Genomic DNA, 24,788 nt, shown 5'->3' with positions numbered 1-24,788 from the left:
TTAGTATGTTGGAATTCTGAGGGCTTGAAGTTTCTCTACTGAAAATGATTCTATGTAATTTATACATTTATTTTTTATTTCACAATCTGTTGGAAATTATTCCAACAGATATAGGTTATTTTTATATCTATAATGTTAAAATACTGTCATGGTTGAAAGCAAGGACAGGAAGAGATCTTTCATATTTGAATGGGGGTTTCTCCACTTACTGGAAGTTACCTGACCTCCAACTACCTCAGCTTTTTCATTTGGAAAAAAAAAAATAATAATAATAATAATTACTACAGAGGGCTATTATGAGGATTAAATGAGATAATACATGTAAAGCACTTAGAAGAGAGGCTGGATATAGTAACTATTCTCTATTAGATTAGCCCTTATTATATTCTTGGGTGATAGTTTATTGCAACTCCTTTATACTGATAAATGATTAAGGCTATAGGCTCTGTCAGACTTTAAGTCTCAGATCTGATACTTTCTAGTTATATTTTTTGTGAACAAGTTACCTATCAGTTGTTCCCGTCTCCCTATTTGTAAAATTGTGACAGTAGTGTCCTTACTTCATAGGGCTACTGAGAAGATCGAATGATATGATATCTTGTTCTAGTGTTTGACAAATTAAAGTGCTCAGAGATATTATTTTTAATATGTTAATTGCTGCAATATTTGATCACACTTTCTATTGGTGGGGGGGCTGTTTCTCACATATTTTTGCCTCTTAAAATACTATTAGCTTCCATAATCAAGATTGAAGTCATTCCATAAAGTCTTTAATCACTGGTGCCAAAATTAAACACTTCTTTACACACCAGTAGCCCTGAGTTTACATCATTCATAACACTTAACCCACTATTTTCTCTATTAAGACACACCTTTTGTTAATTGTAAGCTTGTTAAAGACTAAGACTACGTTTTAAATACTTTTTATCTCATAGGTTGCATTGCACTGAGCAAGTGAGCAATGGATATTTCCCGAAGGACATATTTTTAAAAGCTGAACACTTCCCAACCTATTTTCAAGCCTTTTAAAAATGTGTCCTGAATCAATTCATTCAAATAAAGTTTCCACATTTTTTTCATCTTTTCATCCATTGACTTAGAATCAAAGATATCAATTTTCTTTGTTAAGAAATTTAAAGTAGACATTTATATTTTGCCCTTAATTATAATTAACTGTTTTTGAGAAGGAGGTTTATCTAAGTAACTTGATATAGAAGTCTAAATCTTTTTAAAAAGTATGTACTTTTTCTAAATAAAATACATTTTCAATAACATTTGGCCCCATGAAGCTGCCTAATTCCGTCCATAGATGATAGTTAATCTATTTATTAATGAAAGCAATTCTTGATAACCAACATAAAAGTCACATACAATTCCGATGTTTGAAATTAAAATTATGACACTGATGAATGGATATGTAAATACAAGCAGCCCTCTCCAAAGTACAAGGTATTTGGATAGCTTGATGTTTATTTTGGACTCTATTCCAATGCTTTACTTGCAAGATTAATTGTAAGTATTAAAGGGAATTTTTCTTTCATTAAACAAGGGTATTACTGAAATAATGATAGAAGCAGAAATGTTTTTCATAAATTATTAAGCTAAATAAGTGAAAAAGCAACTTTATCCTAAGAATAAAAGAAAATTCCTAAAGCAAACCTCAGATCTAACAGATGACCTAGTCATATATTACATGATTATTCCATCTTATTTACTCAAATAAAAACTTAGGAGAAAAGAGTAAGAAAATTCAAATATGTATAAAGGATTTTGTGATATGTATTTATTTAGTATATATTTTCAAAATATAGTTATCTCATCCATAATAAAAACGTCTTCTTTTATACAAATTACCTGACTATAATATATGTAGGACTTGGAAACAAGCTAACAAGGAATTTTCTTTCTTCATGGTCATTTATAATGAATGAGTAATATCCTTGTTTGAATGTTGATAAAATGTCTTAATCAAAAGTCCCTTTTCAGTTCTAAATCCCAGCACTTTGGGAGGCCGAGGTGGGTGGATCACGATGTCAGGAGATCAAGACCATCCTGGCTAACACAGTGAAACCCTGTCTCTACTAAAAATACGAAAAAAAAAAAAAATAGCTGGGCATGGTGGCATGTGCCTGTAGTCCCAGCTACTCAGGAGGCTGAGGCAGAAGAATCTCTTGAACCCGGGAGGCGGAGGCTGCAGTGAGCCGAAATCGCGCCACTGCACTCCAGCCTGGGTGGCAGAGGGAAACTCCCATCAAAAAAAAAAATTAAAAAGTCACTTTCATAGTACTAACTGAAAATTGTTTTCCCCCCTTAAGTAAAGAGTCCCTGTTTTTAAATTTATTATTTCAATATATGTTTGATCAGAGACTATAAGAATACCATTTAAGTTACAAAGGCCACAAATAATCTGACTGTAAGAAAATCAACAAAGTCTTATTCAGCATGTCGATTCCAAAGAGTTTACTATGTTCTCTAAATAATCCTATTAGTGAATTTCAGGCTTGTGTTGAGTTCAATCCTTACTTTAACTGATGAGCCAATTATTTTTAATATCATTTTTGTTTATTTTATTCATTTCGGTCTCTTAGACTTTGTTCTGTGACCCCTTGATAATGTGAATTAAGCAACAAAAATAAGGATTTCCGTCTTGGAGACAAAGGAGTTGTTTCCAGAGAGTGCCACAGACTTTGGCTGAAGCCTACCCACCAAGTTTAATGGGACTCTGGCTGCCAAAACCCCATGCGACCCTTGAATATTCAGGGCTCAATGTAACTGCCACTTGCTCTCCCTCCCTGGGAGCCCACAGGAGCTCTTTCTTATTTGTTGCTTCCTAGATTTCTGCCAACTTGTTTGTTCTCAATTCTATTGATGGCACTTTCTGGCCGACTCTTGTATAACTGTTCTCCAATATTGTTCACATTGCTGGGTAGCTTAGGACAAGAAGGCATTTTAAAGATGTTTATTTACTTATTTGCAAAGAAAAATAAGTTACACTACAGAGAGTGAAATCCTCTCTGACTTTCTTTTCAGAAAATTGTAAAAACTGAACCCATCCCGATTGAACATAAAATTTTTCCAAGACTCCTTCTCAAGATGTAACCTCTAAGAAAACACATGTTTCAAAATATGCATTCTTTATCAAGATCTGTTCATTTCCCCTCATTTGGTCATACTCATCTCTATTTTATTTCTGCCACAAGTAAGAGGGAATCTGTAGGTTAAGATATCTGGGATCAGACAGTTAGAAAAAAGGTAGATAAATTCAGAAAAAATAAATGTAAACAAAAATGTTATTTGTTTAGTTTTTAATGAAGCACCGGTAAGTATACTGAGACAAAGCATTTTATTCTCAAATGATGGTAAATTCAGGGACAATACTTTGTGTTTTACCTTGGAAGATTAAAGAAATTGTTTTTATACTACTTAGTATTTTTGTGAGATTTCCTACTGCAGACAACATATAATATGGATTGTATGGTGACATAATTTTAGTGACTCCAAGGAGTTAAGTACTGAGTAGGTATTAAAGTCTACACAAGGGTGTAAGCAAGATCTGTCAGATTTCATTTAACCAATTAATAGAAAGGGGTAAATTTTCAGTGTTCTAGGGTTATCCAGTATGATCTTCTGCATTATAGGGAGGTATAAATATTTTTTCGAAAGAGAAGAAAGATTGTGTTGTTTTTATGACTAAATTACCATTATTTGAAAAATCAAGATGTGTTGGAGTCAGATTCTCTCTAGAAACATTTGTAAACTAAGCATTAAGTAGGTATAGGTATTTACAATTAAAGTTGACTTTATACCAAACTGTTGGACTTAAATACCTCAACACAATTTTCAGTTGCTGCTAGGTTTATAAGAAGAATATGACAAGACAAGAAAACCACAAATAACAATGAGTAAGATCCTTGAAACTTTTAAGATTTAATGAAATTGCTTCTCATGCAAATATCAGCTTACAAAACTCACACAAATTATAAACACTTACCATATTCACTGTCATAGAATATAATGAATTTCTGCCAGGCATACTCTGTGACCACTCTTAGGATAACGTCATTCAGGTAGACAGGTGGGCGAACTGAGAGAGTGTAGTCATCATTCCTGTTGCTCCGGGTGAGTCCACAGCCACTCCTTGGGGTCCCAGCTGTTGAGCGCTGAATGAAGAGGTGGGGGATATGCATGGCGTCTGCCAAAGACTGGAGGGATCCTGCTGACGTGCAGCCAATGGAGCTGACCAGGGCCAAGATGCCTTGATTCATAAGTTCACAGGCTGCAAGAAAGCACAGTAATATTCAAAATGTCAATGGGTTTCACATATTTTCCCTTTTTAAGAAGCAGTGGATGGATAAAGCTTACAGATTTTTTTATATAGCTACGCAAATGTTTTAGAAAGGAACATTCTATGTGAGGAGATCCTCAAATTACAAAGCGCTATTGGTATTCCAAGATTTCTGCTCTTATTAGTTATGTGACCTTGTGCAAATCATTTGGCTTCTCTTGGCTCAGTTTCATCATCTGTAACGAGGGTAAAACAGCATGAATATTGCAGGATTATTGCAAGGATTAGAGAAAACACAGTGTCTGTTATTTGCCTCTCACATGATAGATATTCAATTTGTGGTAGATAAACTTTTATAATTATGAATTTATAATTCAGAGAAAAGATAATTCCCCACTGAATGCATAATACAAGGTTTCAAAAAGTAGATAATATGTAAACTATTGAATAAACAGAAAGATGAAGTTTTGGAGGAAAGCATTTCTGGCCACAGAAAACAGAATGATTCTGGTATCTAAAAACTTGATGACATTTCCCCTTTCCATAAATTGGAGAAACAAAAATGTTTTTGTTATTTTCCTTGACAGTAAGAAAGCTTATTGTCAAATCAAATCAATTCAAATACTACATGGTAGCCATTGTCTCATTCTGGTTCCCAGATCAACAATTTATAATTCCTACTATATGATAATGATCTATTATTTCACTTTATTCTATGTGCATACCTCAAAAATGTACTTAAAACTAGATCAAATATAAATTAGAAGTAATTGTAAAGAAATTGCATACACAGAAAAAAGAGTTAAGAGGTAATATTTCATAATGACAATCTATGAAGATAAAAAATAAAAATAAATTCAAAAATAAGTGCAGAAGAAGTCAATGAAAAAAAGTTTTCATTTTAGAAGCTCATTTCTTGTAACTGGTTCAGCCTTATTTAGATTTTAGGCATTCTAGGTATAACATTCTTAAGATTCAAAATTTATTATAGATTGTTTTACATAGTTCTTTAAAAACTTAAAGGAAAACTTAATAGTAAGTTCTTGTATATAATGAACTGGCCAGTTAATGAAGGCTGATTTAAAGTGCAAGCTTAAAAGTGCAGTACTAATGATAAGCATATCATCACTAAATAAATTTATTATTATTAATGCTAAGCCAACCAATACATGCAAAATAAATGAACAATTATTAGAGACATATCTGTCAAGCATTGCGTCATTAAAGAGATTATATTGGTTTCCAATAAATGTGAAAGCATCAAGGATTGATTTTTTTTTTTCTTTTTTTTTCTGAGATGGAGTCTCCCTCTGTTGCCCAGGCTGGAGTGCAGTGGTGCGATCTTGGCTCACTGCAACCACTGCCCCCTGGGTTCAAGTGATTCTCCTGCCTCAGCCTCCTGAATAGCTGGGATTACAGGCCTGTGCCACCATGCCCTGCTGATTTTCTTGTGTGTTTTTAGTAGAGACAGGGTTTCACCATGTGGGTCAGGCTGGTCTCGAACTCCTGACCTTGTGATCTGCCTGCCTCAGCCTCCCAAAGTGCTGAGATTACAGGTGTGAGCCAACACATCTGGCCCAGATGGATGCTTCTTAGACCATAACATTATGAGGTCTAATTTTAGCAAAAATTACATGTTCTAGTCTTGTTCACGAATTCAATTTTCATAGAAGATAATGTAAGTTTATGCTTAGAATTTCAATGATTAATGCAAAAAGAGTAGTCAAATTTTTATTTCAATACTTTGGTATATATGACCATTAATGATTCATATAAGCAAATAGAAAATCACTTTTTAGAAGAGATTTTGGTTTGTAGCATTTAAAATCAAATTAAGAGAAGTGCCTTAAGGGGTACACAGTTGGAGACAATCTTTACACTCATTACAGTTAATTAAGTAAATATAATATTTTACATACTTCTACCACAAAACTTATACAGTTATAAACATTGAAATTTGGGGAAAATTTTACTTTCAGTATTATATTCTGTCACATATAACATGGCAGGAAAATTGTCTGTTTTAATCTTCAGATTTAGAAGGATATACACCAAAATCAAAAGTCATATATGAATCTTGCTTAGTAGATAAATTTGCTTTAGCATAAAATCTTGTTTCTTCCAATCCACTGTTACTTCCTATTAATCCCCATTAGTAAGAACACAAACTAAGCAGATACTAAAACCGGTTGTTTTGTATAAACAAGTTTGTTTTTGGATTACTATTTGGTATTACCTATCGTGCTATTCATATTAGCAAGAATAACTGAAAATTTCCTATAAAATCAAAATCGGAATAATCAAAAATTGCAGCCAGAAAACATATAATGTCAGGCCTAAAAGATAATGTAGTGATCATGCAGTCCAAGGATGGGAAATTGGCTTTACTTGTTGTGCTTTTGATGACTTGTTGGTAAACTGGTATCCTGGAACACTATTTTGAGAGTTTGAGACTCAATAAGAAAAATTACCAAAATCATTTTGTCAGGTTTCTCATAGAAAGAGACTGGGAGAGGGGTGGTCTGCAAGTTATAAATGCGCATCCCTCTGATAGGGCCCAACCCTTTATTGTCAAGAAATCACATACGCCCCCACTGAAAAAACAAAACAGACGACCTAGCTCTCTAACCCATCATCCTTTTCACCACAACAAGCAAACAATGGAGAGTCTGGTATTTGTATCCTCAAAATTTTGCATAGCAAAGTAAAGATAAAGCTCTAAATAGGGGAAAGCTCAATTTGAGATTGTTTTGTTGTGAAGTTTGTCAAAAGGAGGTAGTCCCACTGAAGAGGAAAGGAAGAGCTCACACAGCTAAAATGAATTGGGACTGGATGACTAAAAACAAAACCGCAGTTGTGCACATATAAGAACAGGCCTCCACAGCAACCTGCCATTTCCCCTTCAAGGCTCTATTTGATGCCCGTTTTGCCCCATTTTATCAAAACAAAATGTTGGTTGAAGCATGGAAGATAGAAATTGATTTGCTCTGGATCTATATGGCCCTAGATGAAGGTTAGTATAAAAAATAGATGATAACTCATGGCAGCTGAAGGGAGATTTCAGGGAATAAAAGGCTGCAATAAGAACACAAGCCAAGCTTAATAAAGCAGACTACCTTTTGCAAGAATTTCATGTCTTGACAATTCAAATACTTCATTATTATGAGTTGTAGTTTCATAGAATGCATAGCCAGTTCATTTGATATAGTATGAGAACTAAATTTGGAAGATCAGAACGTGTGTGTGTTTATCCACTATTTTAAATTAAAATAATCTAAACCTAGGACATTCTAATGTCATATTTATTATTATTTTGAGCCTTGTGATTTATTTATACTATATATTCACGTATACACAAACATCTATACATACAGACCATATTGAAAAGTTTGCTGGTTTTGTGACTCCAGTTGTTTGAGATTCTATCACTATCAAAGATGTTTGGAGCCTGCACTAACTGCCAAGAGCACAACTATTATTTTTATTATTTTTAATAGCAATTGCAACACTTTTACCATTTGTGGTCACTCTGCAGTTATGGAATTTAATTCTGCTCTATAAATGAATATATTTATGCTAAGATATATTCATGTACACTATCGTTCTCATTTCTTAAGCTAAATATTTTTGAATCTTTGTTTTTTTACTAAGTAAAATAAAATTTAAAATAAAATGCATAAAGAGTTAAAAAATTTATTACCTCTTACTGAATACTCAATGAGAACTCAGTGAAATATTTTTTGGTAGCATCATCCTTTTTGAACACATATGTTCTTCGTGATTTATTTTCTGACTTATTTATATTTACCAGTTTGTCCTCACATAACTTCCTCTGGTGATTTTAAGTCACATCAGGATTTTAGCTCATCACATTCATACACTGCTGTGGTTTGAATTGTCCCCCAAAGTTGAGGTATTGAAAACTCGACCCCCAATGTGGTGGTGTTGGGAGGTGAAACCTAATGGGATATGTTTGGGTCATGGAGGCACTACCTCTTTGAATGAATTAATGCTATTATGGTGGGAGTGGGCTCCTTATCAAAAGACAGTTTAGCCTCCCCTTGCCTTTCTCTTGCCCTCTCTTTGCCCTTCCTCCATAGGATGAGCAAGAAGGCCTTCTCCAGATGCCAGTGTATTGATCTGGACTTCCCAGCCTCTTGAACTGTGAGAAAATAGTTTCTGTTCATTATAAATTACCCAGTCTCAGGTATTCTGTTATAGCAGCACAGAAGTGATTAAGACATATTTATTCATCAATATAAATATCAACTTTCAGTCATATCCCAGGAACTTCTCTGGAGATCAGAGAATGTGTATGACAGGTTCTATCCTCAAAGAGCTCCCAGTCTGTCCACCATAGTCTTTCCAAAATCTGCCCTGCATCACAATCAGAAGTGGAGATTAAAAATACATATAGAGATGATTAAGTCTACTCCTAGACTTTCTAGTGTATTCAGTCCAGGGTGGTAGTCATGTATTTGCATTATGAAATGTTACCTGAATAGTTCTGATGTGTAACCCTTTCTGAGAAACATTAGCCTGGCGGATTGTAACTGTAATGCTCTTTGAAATAATTGTTGCTGAATATCTAATATTTGTTGCTTTTTTACTATTTTTTCAATAATTTTCAGTTGTCCTCAACAATGACCATAACTGGGCAGTGGAACTTCACTACTTGTGTATTCTTTCCATGATGACTAAATGTAATCTAATTTCTTTTTTTTCTGTTTATTTTATTAATGAATCACAAATATAGTATTTATGATTGCTTTTTTAATCTTCCACCAAAAAGCTTCAGACATTTGCTTTTATACTTCTAGGAATACAGTAACACAAAACAATTTCAGCTTACCCAGACATTTAGAATTCTTTGCAAATATGAATTTTAGCAACCATCTGAGATGTGACATTTAAAAGATGGTCTATATTCGGGACATCATCAATGTAGTTTGCCAGAAATAAAATCATCTGGAACAAATTCTTCCAAATAAAGCTTGTCTTTATATATAAATAGTGTTACAAGGTCCAAGTTGATCATAATTATCCACTTAGGAAATGAAAATACAGAAACAAATTGTAATTAAAAATTGTTAAGATTTTATTCCTTCTTACAAAATAAAAGTGCTAAAATGGTTGATTACCAGCCACCAAGTGAACTCAGTTGAGTAATTTTCAGTCAATGACTTTTTCACTCATTAAAAGCCAACATGAACCTTTAATTATAATTAGTGATCCAAACCTGAGAAGAATTAAACATTTACCCTGACACATATTATAAGTCACCTTATTTTTCAATTTATATCTCATAACAACCCTGTGTGGAAAAGCTATTATTATTCCAACTTTCAAGTAAGAAAATTCTGACTCAGTGACATTAAATGCATTGTCCATCATACTGCTAGTGAATCCCTAACACTAGTAAATGTCAGAGTTGGGGTTCAAACCTGGCTTAGATTAGAATGACTGGGCCATGAAGAACTACAAAATAAATCATTGTTTTTAAACATAAAGGCCCATATGAAAAATTTGGAGGGTTTTTAACTCTCTCTTATTATAAAATTCAGAAAAATTCAGCCTCCTAGATATAAAAAAGAAAAAAGAAAAGAAAAGAAAGAAGAAGAATCCTTAATAATATTCTCTTTAAAAAAAAATTTTAGTTTGGGATTAAAATATTGATTATAGTTTCAGCTCCAAATAATTTCAGCTCCATATGTATATAAAGGGAAGTTTCAACAAGGCCGCAAAATGGGACTGAGAAGAACCTAGAAAGTATTGAGTACACTTTTAATTATACCTAAAGTGATTCTACCATCACTGATGTAATAAAAATGATAATGATGAAATATTACTTTATTTTTATTTTGTTTGGAGTTTACAGAATGGTTTCACATACATTTTATCATGTGATCAGCATGGCTAGAGTGAATATTTTCCTATTCCCCTTTATTCAAAACTAAATTGAGGCTTATTTTTACATTGTTATTAAGTAGTAGAGACAAGGCTGGAACACATATTTTTTGATATTTACTATGTATATTTATATATAATTTATATATTTTCATGTTTTATAAAATTTATATATAAAATTTAAAATACAAGACAAAAATTAGTAAATGTACTAAATATAATTATATCATTACAAAAATTAGTAAATATACTAAATATGATTATTTAGTATATAGAGTATATAAATATGCTTATATTTAGTATATTTACTAAATATAAATATTTTACAATATAATTATATTTAGTATATTTACTAAATATAAATATTTTACTAATATAATTATATTTAGTATATTTACTAAATATAAATATTTTACTAATATAATTATATTTAGTATATTTACTAAATATAAATATTTTACTAATATAATTATATTTAGTATATTTACTAAATATAAATATTTTACTAATATAATTATATTTAGTATATATACTAAATATCAATATTTTATTAATATAATTATATTTAGTATATTTATAGTTTTTCAATGATATATTTCATGGTTTCTGATTTAAGGAAATTCAGATCAATCTTGTAGCTTTCTATCTTTTTATGTTAGTAACAATTCTTCAAAGAACACACATATATGTGCATATATATATATATCTTTATATCATATAAGGAAAATGTATTTTTGTATCAGGCAAGTACCAGGTACTTAGGGTGCAAGATGGCCCAAAATAGGCAAGAGTATAATGGGTAAGACAGAAGATATTCATATGAATGTATAATGATGTACTGAGTAGGTCCCAGGCCAAAAGAGAACATTATTCTATGATAGCCCAAAAACATTTTTCCACTAGAGATTGGGGAAGCCTTTGCTACAGAAGTGAACATAGAGCTGCAATTTGAAGGATAAGTAGGAATTAATTAAGTGGATGGAGCTTACCTTGATGAAAAAGAGTAAAGAAAATGTTTCCAAAAGAGGAAATAGAATGTGCAAAGATCCTGTGACACAGAGATAATGAAATACCAGAAAGGCAGAAAGAGGAGCTAAGTGGCTGGAGTTCAGAGAGCATGGTAGAGAGTGGTGCGAGGTGAGACTGGCAGGAGAGGCAAGAAATATGATCTATGATGGAGCTTGTCTTTTTGTTATTAATATGAAGGAGACCTTTACATGCCTTAGTGCCACCATTTATCCACATTTATATAACTGCCTTTAGTCTTGTATTTTATATTTATGAGTTATGTAGCTTTTCATAAATTTTAAAACTATATACAATGAAATTGTCAGTCTTTTGGGATTGTTTTGCTTCACACTGAGTTTAGAAAGGCCTTTTTCCAACAGCCTGCAGATTTATAAAATTACCGCCTTATCTAAAACAACACCTTATCTGTCCTATACTTAATAACTGATTGGCAGCTGATAGAAGATATAGCAATTGAACTTTAGGAAACTCGGGGAGTGCAGAATGTCATATTTGGTCATTATAGGTAAAATTTAATCTTCACCTATATGGCCATAATCATAACAAGCAAAGAGTGAGGATTAAACATAATTGTGGCAAGAATGATAATCCAGATCATATTATATGTCTGTCTTTAAAATATTTTAATCATTTTATAGAAATTCTATTTATTAAAATTATTGTTCCTTATAATATAAAACATCTTGGATTTAAAATTGATTATTTCTGGATGAATGACAGAATATTTAATATATTCCAGAAAATTATATCCCATAAAAATAAGAATAAAATCTTGAGAAAGATGTGGGGAAGTGTGTTTATGTTTGTGAAAGAGAAAGATAGAGAATGACAAAATAATATTTTACATTGCTTTCTCAGTTACTGCTATCTATCTAGAGTATCACAATCCAATCTCAGAAGTCATCTTCAATTATTTCTTCACTTTTGTTTCCCATGTTCCTCCACCTCAACTTGGGTTATCACATGTTAATTTTACTCCTAATGTTTCTCAAAACTATTCTTTTTTGAAATACCTATTTCCAGTTCCTTAAATCAAATGATATCACCACACACTCAATTACCAAAACTGTCTTTAAGCTGGCTTGATTTTACAGCACTTTCTCTAATCATCTATACTGTAAGCAATCATACCTATTTTTGAATCTCATTATGTCATTCCCATGTTTTAAAGGTCATCAACAAAAGACTGAGGGACGGCTACATACTAGAAGAGACTAAACAGGAATGACACTTTAATGAAATATTGGATCTTAGGCAAAAATCCTGAAACAGATAAAAAAGTCATTAATAAAGAAGTTGGGCCAAAGTGGGTGGATCATCTGAGGTGAGGAGTTCAAGACCAGTCTGACCAACATGGTGAAACCCTGTCTCTACTAAAAATGCAAAAATTAGCCTGGCGTGGTGGCTCATGCCTGTAATCCCAGCTACTTGGGAGGCTGAGGCAGGAGAATTGCTTGAACACTGGAGGCGGAGGTTGCAGTGAACCGAGATTGCACCACTGCACTCCAGCCTGAGTGACAGAGAAAGACTCTGTCTTTAAAAAAAAAAAAAAAAAGAGGTTGGTGAATTTTGCTGTTCTTGATAATTTCACTTCCATTATATAAGATGTTAACGTTAGGAAAAGTGTGAAGAATATAAGGGAATTATTTTTACTGCTGTCACATTTTTCTGAAAATTTAAAACCAATTTAAAATAAAAATTTGAAAACATAAAACTTCCAATGTCATCATACAACTTCTGCAAGTGAAAATCAAACTCTTAGCATGGCATACAGAATTCTTTATACCTGACACTGATTCACATTTTCATGCTCATTTCTAGATCCTATTCCTTGCTATTGTATCTTCCTGCCATTCCACACACTCCCCTACCACCATGCTATTTTAATTACCTTATTTCTTCAGCAGCCTATGTGCTTATAAAAAGAGATAACTGCTCACGCCTGTAATCCCAGCACCAGGCCGAGGAGGGCGGATCACGAGGTCAGATCGATACCATCCTGGCTAACACGGTGAAACCCCGTCTCTACTAAAAACACAGAAAATTAGCCGGGCGTGGTGGCGGGCGCCTGTGGTCCCAGCTACACAGGAGACTGAGGCAGAAGAATGGAGTGAACCCGGGAGGCGGAGCTTGCAGTGAGCCGTGATGCACCACTGCACTCCAGCCTGGGCGACAGAGCGAGACTCCGTCTCAAAAACAAACAAACAAACAAAAGAGATAACTTTGTCTTCCTAATACTGAGAATTCCAATTCATAAGCATGGTACACAACTTATTTATTTAGCTTTTTAAATAATTTATTTAAGCAATATCTTGTATTATTCAGTGTACAGATCTCGCACCTTTGTCAATTTATTCCTAAGTATTTTATCCTTTTGTATTCTGGTGTAAGTGGTACTTTTATTTTAATGTCTACATTTCATTGCCAGAAATTACAGAAATACATAAGATTTTGTGTATTGATCTTATATCATGAAACCTTAAACTCACTTCTTCTAGTTTCCTTTTCTGTAGGCTTTTCTGAGAGAATCATGTCATCTGCAAATAAAGCCCATTTTACTGCTTCCTTTCCAATCTGTATGCCTTTTATTTCTTTTCCATGCCTTATTGCACTAGCTGGTACCACCAGTCCAATTTTGAATAGATATAGTAATAGCAGCCACCTTTCCCCTTTTCCTGATTTTTAGGGAAAAATTTTCAGTCTTTCACAATTGAAAATAATGTAACCTGAAGGTTTTTGGACTATGCTCTTTATGAGTTTGAGGCAGTCCCCTTTTATTGCTGAGAACAGAGTTTGCTCAGGAATAGAGTTGTTCAGAGTTAACAGGAATGGATGTTAGATTTTATTGTAAGTTTTTTCTGCATCTATTGAGATAACCATATGGTTTTTCTTTTTTAGTCTGCTAATATGGGCAATTACATTGATTGATTTCTGAATGTTAAATTATCCTTGCAAGGATAATGCTGGCCTCAGTAAATGGGTTAGAATGTAGGCACACATTTTGGATTTTCTGGAAGAGTTTGTGTATAATTAAGTCGTTTTTCCTGAAAAGTTTGGTAGAACTCACCAGTGAAACTTTCTGGGCCTGGAGTTTCACTAGTGAGAGAGTCTATAAAATCAGTTTTAAAAACATATACAGGCATATTCAGCTTATCTGTTTCCTCAAGTGAGCTTTGGTAATGTTTATATTTCAAGGAATTTGCCTTTTTCATCTAAGTTGTCAAATTTACTGACATAAAGGTGTTTTTAATATTCCCTTGAAATTTGAAGTAATATCAGCTCTCTCTTTATGTTATTGATAATTTATATGATATCTTCTTTGATCCTGATCAGTCTGACTAAAGGTTTATCATTTGTATTAATTTTCTCAAAGAAACAGCTTTTGGTTTCATTGATTTTTCTCTGTTGCTTTTGTTATCTATCTCATTGATTTCAGCTCTGATCTTCATAATTTCCTTTATTTTGTTTAATTTCAGCTTAGTTTGATATTCTTTTCCTGAGGTAGAAGCTGTGATTGTCAATTTTAGACCATTCTTCTTTTCTAAAAGACATTTAGTCCTATAAATTTCCCTCTATGTACTGCTTTAGTTTACCTTCTTTCTGCTGAATTTCCCCTGTTATTCATGTATGTTATATTCACCTTTCCTGATAACATATTAACCCTAGTTATTTTTATAGTCACTGTGATAGTTCTAACATCTAGGATATAGCTTAATCTATTTTTGTTGCTTTATACCTTGACAATGGATTGCTTTTTCTTACTAATGTTTCTAATAATTTTAGACCGATTGCTGTAAGAGACTGCAGACTGAGATAAATAGAATATATTGATACAGACTCTTTCCACCTACCAGGCTGTTTTGGTGTATGGCTGTGCCAATCTAGTCAGAAATTGATATAGATATGTGTTTTTTTGTTGTTGCCCTTACTACGTGCGGTGCCCCACAGGCTTCAGATTCCTCTAGCAGCAGGCTGCTATCACTCTGTAGTATTTCGAATAGGGCCTGCGTTGCCAGAGATTTTTCCTCAGTGTTTCTTTTTCTCCCTCAGGTTTTAGTTGTCCCTTCACAACTGCACCAAGTGGAGGTGCCTCTGTCCTCTGTGAGTCTTGGGACCTCCCGCTGTGGTAGACTTCTGTTGTTTGTATCTGCTGACCTGGTCCAGCCTCTGTTTCACACAGGCCATGTGCACCCTGGGCCTCAGGGTGTTCTCAGTGTTACTGCCCCTCGTCTTTGAACCTTTCATCTGTGATTGGTCTCTGGAGAGATTTTCCTGCCTCCCAGAATTTGCCAACCTTGGCTTATATCTGTGAAAGATGCTTGAACCAAGATGGTTTCCTGACTAGCTCCCAGGAGTCTTTACCAATAGCAATAGGTCTTTGCATGTACCCCATGGATAAGGATTTTTCCCCCTTCCCCAAGATCTTAAGGTTTTTACTTTGTAGGGATAAAGGGTGAATAGGTGGGTAAAACATAGTCAACCCTTGAACAATGCAGAGTTTAGAGGTGTCAACCCCCACACAGTCAAAAATCCAACTATAATTTTTGACTACCTCAAAACCTAACGATTAATAGCCTACTGTTGCCTGGAAGTCCTACTAATAATGTGAACAGTTGATTAACATATATTCCATATGCTAATATATACTGTATCTTGTAATACAGTAAACTAGAGAAAAGAAAATGTTATTATGAAAATCACAAGGGAACATGTGTTTATAGTACTATCCTGTATTTTCAATACCATAAGTTTACATTATCTGTTTATAATATAAATTGTCTGTCTGAAATGCCAAACTCAGCTGCAGAGCTCAGTCCACAACACACATCAAGCAATTAAATATTTTCTTGTAATATCATAGCTGTTTTTTTCTGCCTCTTGGACACACTTCCAGCATTACTAGTCACACTTCGTATGGGTCCATGGTGTTATCCAGGGTTTGCAGTATTGCACTAAACTTGGTGAAAAATATGCAAGAACTGTGAGAGGTTACTTTTTACTGCATGATACAATTTGCTGGAGAGACAATCTGCTCACACCATGTTACTTGCAACATTTGAGCTCACCACAGTTGCAACTGGAGTTGGCTGTGAAATTATCACAGTAGTATAATATGTACTACAGTTAATTTTATGCAGTTATAATTTAATGCCACATTTAGACATTTGTTTATATTTCTTTAGAGTGGGCATGGTGCCACTTAAGGTCTGTAAGTGTGTGTGTAAGTTTTGATACGTTTTAACTTTCCATAATAGATCTGTGTAAATTTTATAGTAGTAAATGATAGACTAGTATCTAGTCATAAAATAGACTAGTATCCAGTTTACTTTATGAATTCATGACGTACCTAACCATTTCTTATTTTTAAAAAATATTTCCAGGCTATACCATTCATATGTGGATTTTTTTTCACATAGTTGCAAACCTCCAAGAAAATTGCCAATATATTTATTGAAAAACTCCGCATAAAAATGGGCCAACACAGTTCAAACTCCTATTGCTCAAAGCCCAAGAGTACTATGCCTGGTGTTCTGCAGCCATAGTTCCACTCAGGAGAGCTCTGTTTCGTATCCTTCTGATCCCAACTTTCTCAAAAGCACTTGCTGGAAGAGTCCTTCAATAGCTTGCAAATAAGTACAAACTCCCCTTGTGTCTGCTATTCCAAATAAATATAGTAGTTCACATTTAGCCTTCATGAGTTTATAAAAATTGCAAGTGATTCTTTCTAGCCTATGTGGAAGATAGTAACCTCTTACTCCTAGGTTATCTCTAAGGACAGACTGTTTGTTTGTTTGTTTGTTTGTTTTGAGATGGAGTCTTGTCTCGCTCTGTCGCCCAGGCTGGAGTGCAGTGGCCTGATCTCTGCTCACTGCAAGCTCCGCCTCCCGGGTTCACACCATTCTCCTACCTCAGCCTCCCAAGTAGCTGGGACTACAGGTGCCCACCACCACGCCCGGCTAATTTTTTGTATTTTTAGTAGAGACGGGGTTTCACCGTGTTAGCCAGAATGGTCTTGATCTCCGGATCTCGTGATCCTCCCACCTCGGCCTTCCAAAGTTCTGGGATTACAGGCGTGAGCCACTGCGCCTGGCCAGGGGAGACTGTTTTGTGTTCCCTCTCTCCTTGAAAGAACTTGTCCCTCTTTGGATTTCGAGTTATTTGGTTACTTTGAGAAAAGTTACAGCTTGAAAAAATTTAGAGTTTAATAGATTTTTGGCTTTTTCTCCTGTGGGTGGGAAAAAGTGTTTTGTATCTTTTTACATTCAAAGCAGAGGAGGAAGTTTGCCTGCTCCTTGATTATTCCTATAACATATTTAAGTTCTTGTTGCATTGTAATCACCTTTATGTGTCAGTCTTCTGGATTTGACATTTTTTTTTTCCAGTGCTTTTTTTGAAATCCAGTACCTTGCACCTTATAAACTCAGTCACTGTTTTTAATTACATTTAAACAGACTTTAAGTAGTAATTTTGATTAGAAAGAGTGCACTGCTTCTGTATAGCACCGTGGATAATTTCTTTTTTATGAATATTTTATTTATTGACAGCTTTGTCATTCAGGCACATACACTACATAAAGAAAAATCATAACTCTTCACAAGAACTCTCTTATCATGGCCCATAGGCCCTTCATAAGCTTCTGCCTGGCCATGAATATAACCTAAACTCCTGTTTCCATCAGCCTTTCTCCCTCTATTTTGGCTCACTCATCAGTTACACTCTTCCACGAATTCACTTTTCCTTCTATTTCTTCTGTGTGGAGTACTCTTCACCTAGATATTCCTTCATCTTATTTCTTCATGTAAATCCTCAGTTCCTGCAGCCCCTCTCATTAGCATCCCTGTTATTCTTTATGTCCTGATCCTACTTAATATTTTCTTTAATAGTCATCATCATTTGACTGTATTTTATATATTTATTTTTCTATTTTTACTCTTTCTTCCTCACTAAAATATAAACTACATAAGAGCAGGAACTTTGTGTCTTTTGCTCAATACTTTATGCCCTAAACCTAGAATGCAGATTGGTCTCTTTTAGGCACTTAATGAATATATGGTGAATGAATAATTGAGTAAACAGGAAAGGTGTGGTCTAACCATTAAAGCAGATGTGGTGTAAAGTAGGTTAGTTATGCTATACATGTTCTGTTAGCCCTAGTAGCTCATTTTATGTTACTCAGATTTTACTTTTTTTACAGAAATAATCCACTCCTGCTGAGAAAGAAGATCCCTAAATGGAGTCAACAATTTAGTATGAGGAACAGAGTGGAAAGAATCTGTCCTTCATAAGAAAAGTGTTGTTTAGCATTCCCTATGCACACTATTTGAAAATATTGATATTCTTTTGTAATAAGACTAGAATATATAAGCTCCATGAGAGGAAAGATACTCATTTTTTTAAAACTCAGATGTGCTTGGCATAAAGAAGAGTTCAGTAAATATTTCTTAAACTGTGAGTATAACATGTAATAAATTAGAACATTTAATTCATAGCTAGAAATTCACAGCTAGTATCCCCCACAAAAGCTTTCATAGCAGTGATATATCAAGTACAGTCTGTTGCCTGTTTATTCTGTAAACATTCATTTCAAAAGTGCCTAATGTTTTATTTGACTAAAATAATCTTGTAATAAGATATATTTTAGATAATTTTAAACTTGGCAGAATAACGTATTTTGGTTTAAAATGAAATAAAATGGCTATTCTATTTATTTTATAGCAACTATCAAAACTCATATGACCGTGTTAAGATAGTATGTCCATCCTAATTCATTGTGATTTCTCTTTTTTTCTTCTATCTTTAATTAATGATTCTATCTTGATCTGATTAAGACATATAGTTGGCAGCAGGAGCTAGATCACAGTTATCCATTCATGAATCAATCATTATTATCACAATTTTTTGATAATCACATTTCACTTAGCATAAAATGCATTTGGATTTATTCTCTGCCAGGAAGTAATCTTTTACCATCTGCAGTTTGTTATCATATTCTAATTTCACTAATAATGCCTTTCAACTTAGTAGCAGAAGCATTTCTATTTCTGGGCAAAAAAAACTGTCTATGCACTTTACGAAGCTATGGAACAGTGCATGAGGTCAGAAACACTATTTAATGGTTAGCTTGGCCCCTGCTAGCAGCAATTATGAAGTGAAAGGAGATAATTCATGAAAAATATAGTATAAAATTTGTGGCAACTTTTCAAAAGACAGCTTTTCACTCAGTCATGTGGACTCCTTTCTCTGATATGTTTTTATAAGCAGTATTGTGCAAGTTTAAAAGGATTGTATTTAAATCTTTGACACTAATACATTTGTGTGCAACTTAAATATAAAAAAGTAATGTTTCTTCTAAGTGAAGACATAAAATCAAAATACTAGGCTAACATGACAATCTTTCTAACCATTGACATCAGCATGAAAAAATTGAAAACCAAAACAACCAACAAGAAATTAAGCCCCCATTTTTCCATTATTGCCTAGAATCTGCTGCTTTCAGAGAAAAAGCGTGAGTAAATGTGTTTGCTCTGTAATCTAGAGGCCAAAGGTGTAAGTAAGGAATCTTGATTTTTAGTTCCAGCTCAGATGTGAATCAGTGTTGTGCCTTGGGTAAAAGTAATTTTTCTCTTTGGGTTTCAGTTTCTTCAGGCATTAAAGGTGGTGATTGACTGACAAGATGGTTTTCAGGTACCTCTCTCAGAAGAAAACAAACATAATGATATTTCTCTCTTACTCTCTTCTCCTTGCTTCAATTACTGACCAGTCCTTCCTCTAGTTGGCACATTCTAACTTAACTGGTTACCTTTTGATCTGAGAAAATTCTGTTTCTTCAAAGCGGCTTTACATACTCAGGATTCATTATCAGACATTTTTACTTTACTGTTTCTATGTTGGGGTTGGGTGCTACCAGAGAATCGGTATACCCTTGTAAGCTTACAGTGATAGGAGTATGATGAGACCTGTTTATAATATGCCTTTTAAATAATGTCCTGGTGTTTTGGATATTTTTCCCCCCACTGTGTAAGGGTTTATGCACTTTTCAAAGAAAGGTTATCCGTTTACAATGAAACCAATTTCTTCTAAGTATATACACACGCGCGCACACACACACACATATATATAGATATATATACACACACACATATATACACATACACATATACACATATATAATATATAATTATATATTAATATTATATAGATTGATATAGTTTAGATGTTGTCCCCACCCCAAACTAGTGTTGAAATGTAATCTGGAATGTTGGAGGTGGTGTCTTGTGAGAGGTGATTGGTTCATGGAGGTGGCTTCTCATGAATGGTTTAATACCACCTCCTTGGTACAGTCCTTGTGACAGTGAGTGAGTTTTGGGAGATCTGGTCACATAAAGTGTGTAGCACCTCCCTCCTCTCTCTCTTGTTTCTGCTCTGGCCATGTGACATGCCTGCTCCCCCTTCACCTTACACAGTGATTGTAAGTTTCCTGAGGCATCCCCAAAAGCCAAGTAGAAGCCAGCATCATGCTTTCTGTGTAGCCTGCAGAACCATGAGCCAATTAAATCCCCCTTCTTTATCAATTACCCAATATCAGGTATTTCTTTATAGCAATGCAAGAATGAAATAATACATGGATGCATATAAATTACATTTAACACCTTCTCTTCCCCTACACCTCGCCCCAAAATAGAAAAGAGATAAAACTCTAACATAAGATTACTGAAAATTTTCTTTTCTTTTTTTTTTTTGTGTGAATAGGACAGGCTACTTTGAGTAGGCAATTAGGTTTCTTGTGGATATATATCAAAGAAGCAGTCTCTAGAAATAACATTTCTGATGAAGACATTCTCTTCCCTATGTCTTTGCAGGAAACACAGTAATCTGGTATAATTGATTACTTCTACTATGACATACTGCCCTGAACTCTTTTCACAAATGATATCCATAGAAATTGTTTTAATGAGAGTTGGATGCTTCAATTGCACATAAATGTTCTATCTACAGTAACAGCATAATGATATTTTCCATAATTCTGAAAATTTGATTTTGAAGCCTTTTTAATCTCTTTTCACCCCTACAAATTAGGCAAATAGAGTACAATGATCACTCTTTACACATACTTGTACACAGTGATCATTGTATTCTATTTGCCTCATAAGGCACAAATTAAAACATGTATCAGAAAGTCCTTTCAACAGCAAAGTTATATTTTTATAATAAAATATAATTTGCATTACCATTATTCACATTTTTTAAACTGAAGGATCCTGAAGTATAGCTTAGCATAAAATGCATTTGAATTTATTTGGAGTTACTGATTACTGAAGATCATAATCACTTGGAGATTAAAGTCTATAACTAGTGATTCAATCAACTGTTAAGGATATGCCCAAAGGAATAAAAAGGAAAAGGTAATACAAGGTCTTCTCACTCTTTAGAAGCTTAGAGTTGCATTGAAGATTCTAGGTTATTCAACATTAATCAAATATAGGTGAAATATTTTAAAAAGTCATATAACTAAATATGTAAATATTAGTTAGGTTCAAAGAGGACATATGGTGTAATATGATTTGAAATAATTTAGCCTAAACTAGTTGGATAATCTTTTGCTTAAGAAGCACATTAACTCTTAAGTCCTTTAAAAAGGGTACCAGTTTTTTTTTTTTTTTTTTTTTTTTTTTTTTTTTTTTTTTTTTTTTACTGGCACAGTGTCCCTGCTTAATAAATATTTGTTAAATAATAAGGTGGCTCTTGAAAGTTTTTTTCTAACTGAAGAGGAAAACCTTGCTCTTGATCATAGTTTGAGCTAAAATAGGATAATAATAAGTACTATGGTCTGAATGTATGTGTTCCCCACAAATTCATATAATAAAATCTCTCTCAAGGTGATGATATTAAGATGTAGGGTCTTTGGGAGGTGATTAGGTCATGAGGGCAGAGCCTTATAACCTGATGAAATGACTTCAATGAGATTAGTACCCTTTTAATAGAGGCCCAATGGAATTTCCTTCCCCTTTCCCCATAACAGACATCTTACAAGACCTCAAATCTGCTGGCACTTTGATATTGGACTTCTCAGCCTCCAGAACTGTGAGAGGTACATTTCTATTGTTTATAAATTATACAAGCAAAGGTATTTTGTTAGAGCCCCCTGAATTAACTAAGACAATAAGTGTGCTTGGCAAAACAGACAATTTAAGAATTAATGGAAATAGTATCTCAAAAAACATATACTATCTCTAGATTTCTGGACAACCTCACTGCAAATGGCTCAACTTATAATGCAGTCATCAGAGAAGGGCTTGTCATGATTCAGTAATCATCCCTTATTTGCAGTTTTGCTTTCCATGCCTTTAGTTACCTGGAGTCAACCACGGTCTGAAAATACTTTTATTTTTTATTGTTTTATTTTATTTTATTTTATTTGAGATGGAGTCTCACTCTGTTGCCCAGGCTGGAGTGCAGTGGCCGGATCTCAGCTCACTGCAAGCTCTGCCTCCCAGGTTCACGCCATTCTCCTGCCTCAGCCTCCTGAGTAGCTGGGACTACAGGTGCCCGCCACCATGCCCGGCTAATTTTTTGTATTTTTAGTAGAGACAGGGTTTCACCATGTTAGCCAGGATGGTCTCGATCTCCTGACCTCGTGATCTGCCCATCTCTGCCACCCAAAGTGCTGGGATTACAGGCGTGAGCCGCCGCGCCTGGCCTTGCTTAAATAGAAAATTCTAAGAATAAGCAATTCATAAGTTTTAAATTGCATAATATTCTGAGTAGCATAATGAAATCACACCATCCTGCTTCTTCCCTCCCAGGACGTGAATCATCCCTTTGTCCAGTGTATCCACAATGTACATACTACCCACCCATTAGCCACATAGTAGCCATCTGGGTAATGAGACAGACTGTATCCATTATTAAGTAAAATAAGTAGTGCCTGTATTCATGTAATTCTTATTTTACTTCACAGTGGCCCCAAAGTGCAAGAATAGCAATGCTGGCCATTTGAATATGCCAAAGACAAACTGTAAGCTGCTTCCTTTAAGTGAAAAGGCAAATTCTTGACTTAATAAGGAATGAAAAAAAAAATCATATGCTTAGGTTGCTAAGATCTGTCTATCTTATTACAAGATAAAAATCTTTCTACATAATTCTGAAATTATACAGAAAAAGGAAATTCATACATAGTACATATAGGCTACAGTACTATCTATAGTTTCAGGCATCTACCGGAAGTCTGGGATGTATCCCCCATAAAAAAGGGAGGACTAATGTATTAATTTAAGAGGAAGAATTTAATAAAGCATCAGGAATTATAAATAGCATGGAAGAGTAGTCATTTCTGTGTCAGGCAGAGAGAACTGCTGATTGAATATTAATTTCTGCAGGCAAATCTTTATCCAGGAATAGTAATTATAGTCCCTCTTATCCTCATCAAATAATGTTCTATTTACTGACCAAAGGTTTAATAGTAATGAGATGAACAGATGTAGTGAAATTACCGTGTTACTTTTCTGTATATATCTTAGTACCATCACATTAATTTTCCATGAAATCTTTATAAAAAGGGGGAACAAATACCATTTTGATAATGTATAGGGCAGTGTATAATTTAAACTCCAGTGTGCTGGTTACATGTGTGCTTTGAAACTAGAATGCCTGAGTATTAATCTGGTTCTATGCTTTTTAGCAGTGTAAATTCAGGAAAGTTACTTAACCTCCCTGAGTTTCATTTTCCTCACCTCTAAAGTGGAAATTATATCAGTACATACCACATACCTCTAAGGATCACTAGGGGAACTGAATGAGTTAATATAGCTTAGAGCAGTGACTGATACATAGTGAACACTCAGTACATGTTAGCCATTGTTTTTAGATTTGAATTTTTAAGACAATGGAATACAAAAAGAAAGACTATATGTAAGCCAGTGTATTTAGGAAGGGCAGATGGGATACAGTTAAACAGGTGCTTAAAGAACAGTAAGGAAAAATTGACTGTTACAGTTGTAGATAAAATTCTGAATCACTATTGATACAACAAATGACTATTAGCTACCTGCTATGTGCAAATCCGTGTTTGGTGCTGTAATTCAAGAAAATAATGGATTTCATGAAAATTCCTTCTTGCATCCCAAGCTTTAGTTCTGAATTTTAGGTTTTTAACTGTTCTTACAATGTTCATATCTCACATCTCTTGCATATCTTCTTTTAGTAGCATTTTCAGAAAGAGATCAAACTTGTTTTCCAACCTGGAGATACCTTAGAGCTACACCTAAGTTATGACTAGGAGAGATAAAGTAAAGACAGTCACCTCCTTTGGCTTTTCCATGAGTGCAATCAGAGGAATCAGCTAAAATAATTAAAGCTATCAGCTTGAAATTTTCTCTCACTGTGAGTAAATAAACTTGTGCAAACTGTGTATGTCCCTGAAACATCTTGCTGAGACAATGAGATTGTACTGAAAAGAAACCAATGTCAATGACACACAATGACAGTTTGGTTTTTTAGTCAGAATTTAAATGAGATACACTTTTAAATATAATCTCTAAGTTTATGAAATTTTAAAACTAGGTTAAGA

The 24,788-nt window shown here is 34.0% G+C and overlaps 1 protein-coding gene across 3 annotated transcripts in view; it reads right to left on the bottom strand.

Moving 5' to 3' along the window:
- Positions 1-24,788, bottom strand: part of GRID2 (glutamate ionotropic receptor delta type subunit 2) — a 1,557,400-nt gene that overhangs the window by 749,215 nt on the left and 783,397 nt on the right. For all 3 annotated transcript variants that reach the window (XM_005555440.4, XM_045393369.2, XM_005555439.5), the window contains exon 3: positions 3,992-4,276. In XM_005555440.4, coding sequence (XP_005555497.1) covers positions 3,992-4,276 — 285 coding nt within the window. The remainder of the gene's footprint in view (positions 1-3,991; positions 4,277-24,788) is intronic.

The sequence above is a fragment of the Macaca fascicularis genome, chromosome 5, assembly GCF_037993035.2.
Source record: "Macaca fascicularis isolate 582-1 chromosome 5, T2T-MFA8v1.1".
Taxonomy (NCBI): Eukaryota; Metazoa; Chordata; class Mammalia; order Primates; family Cercopithecidae; genus Macaca; species Macaca fascicularis.
This window is presented reverse-complemented; position numbering and strand designations above follow the sequence as displayed.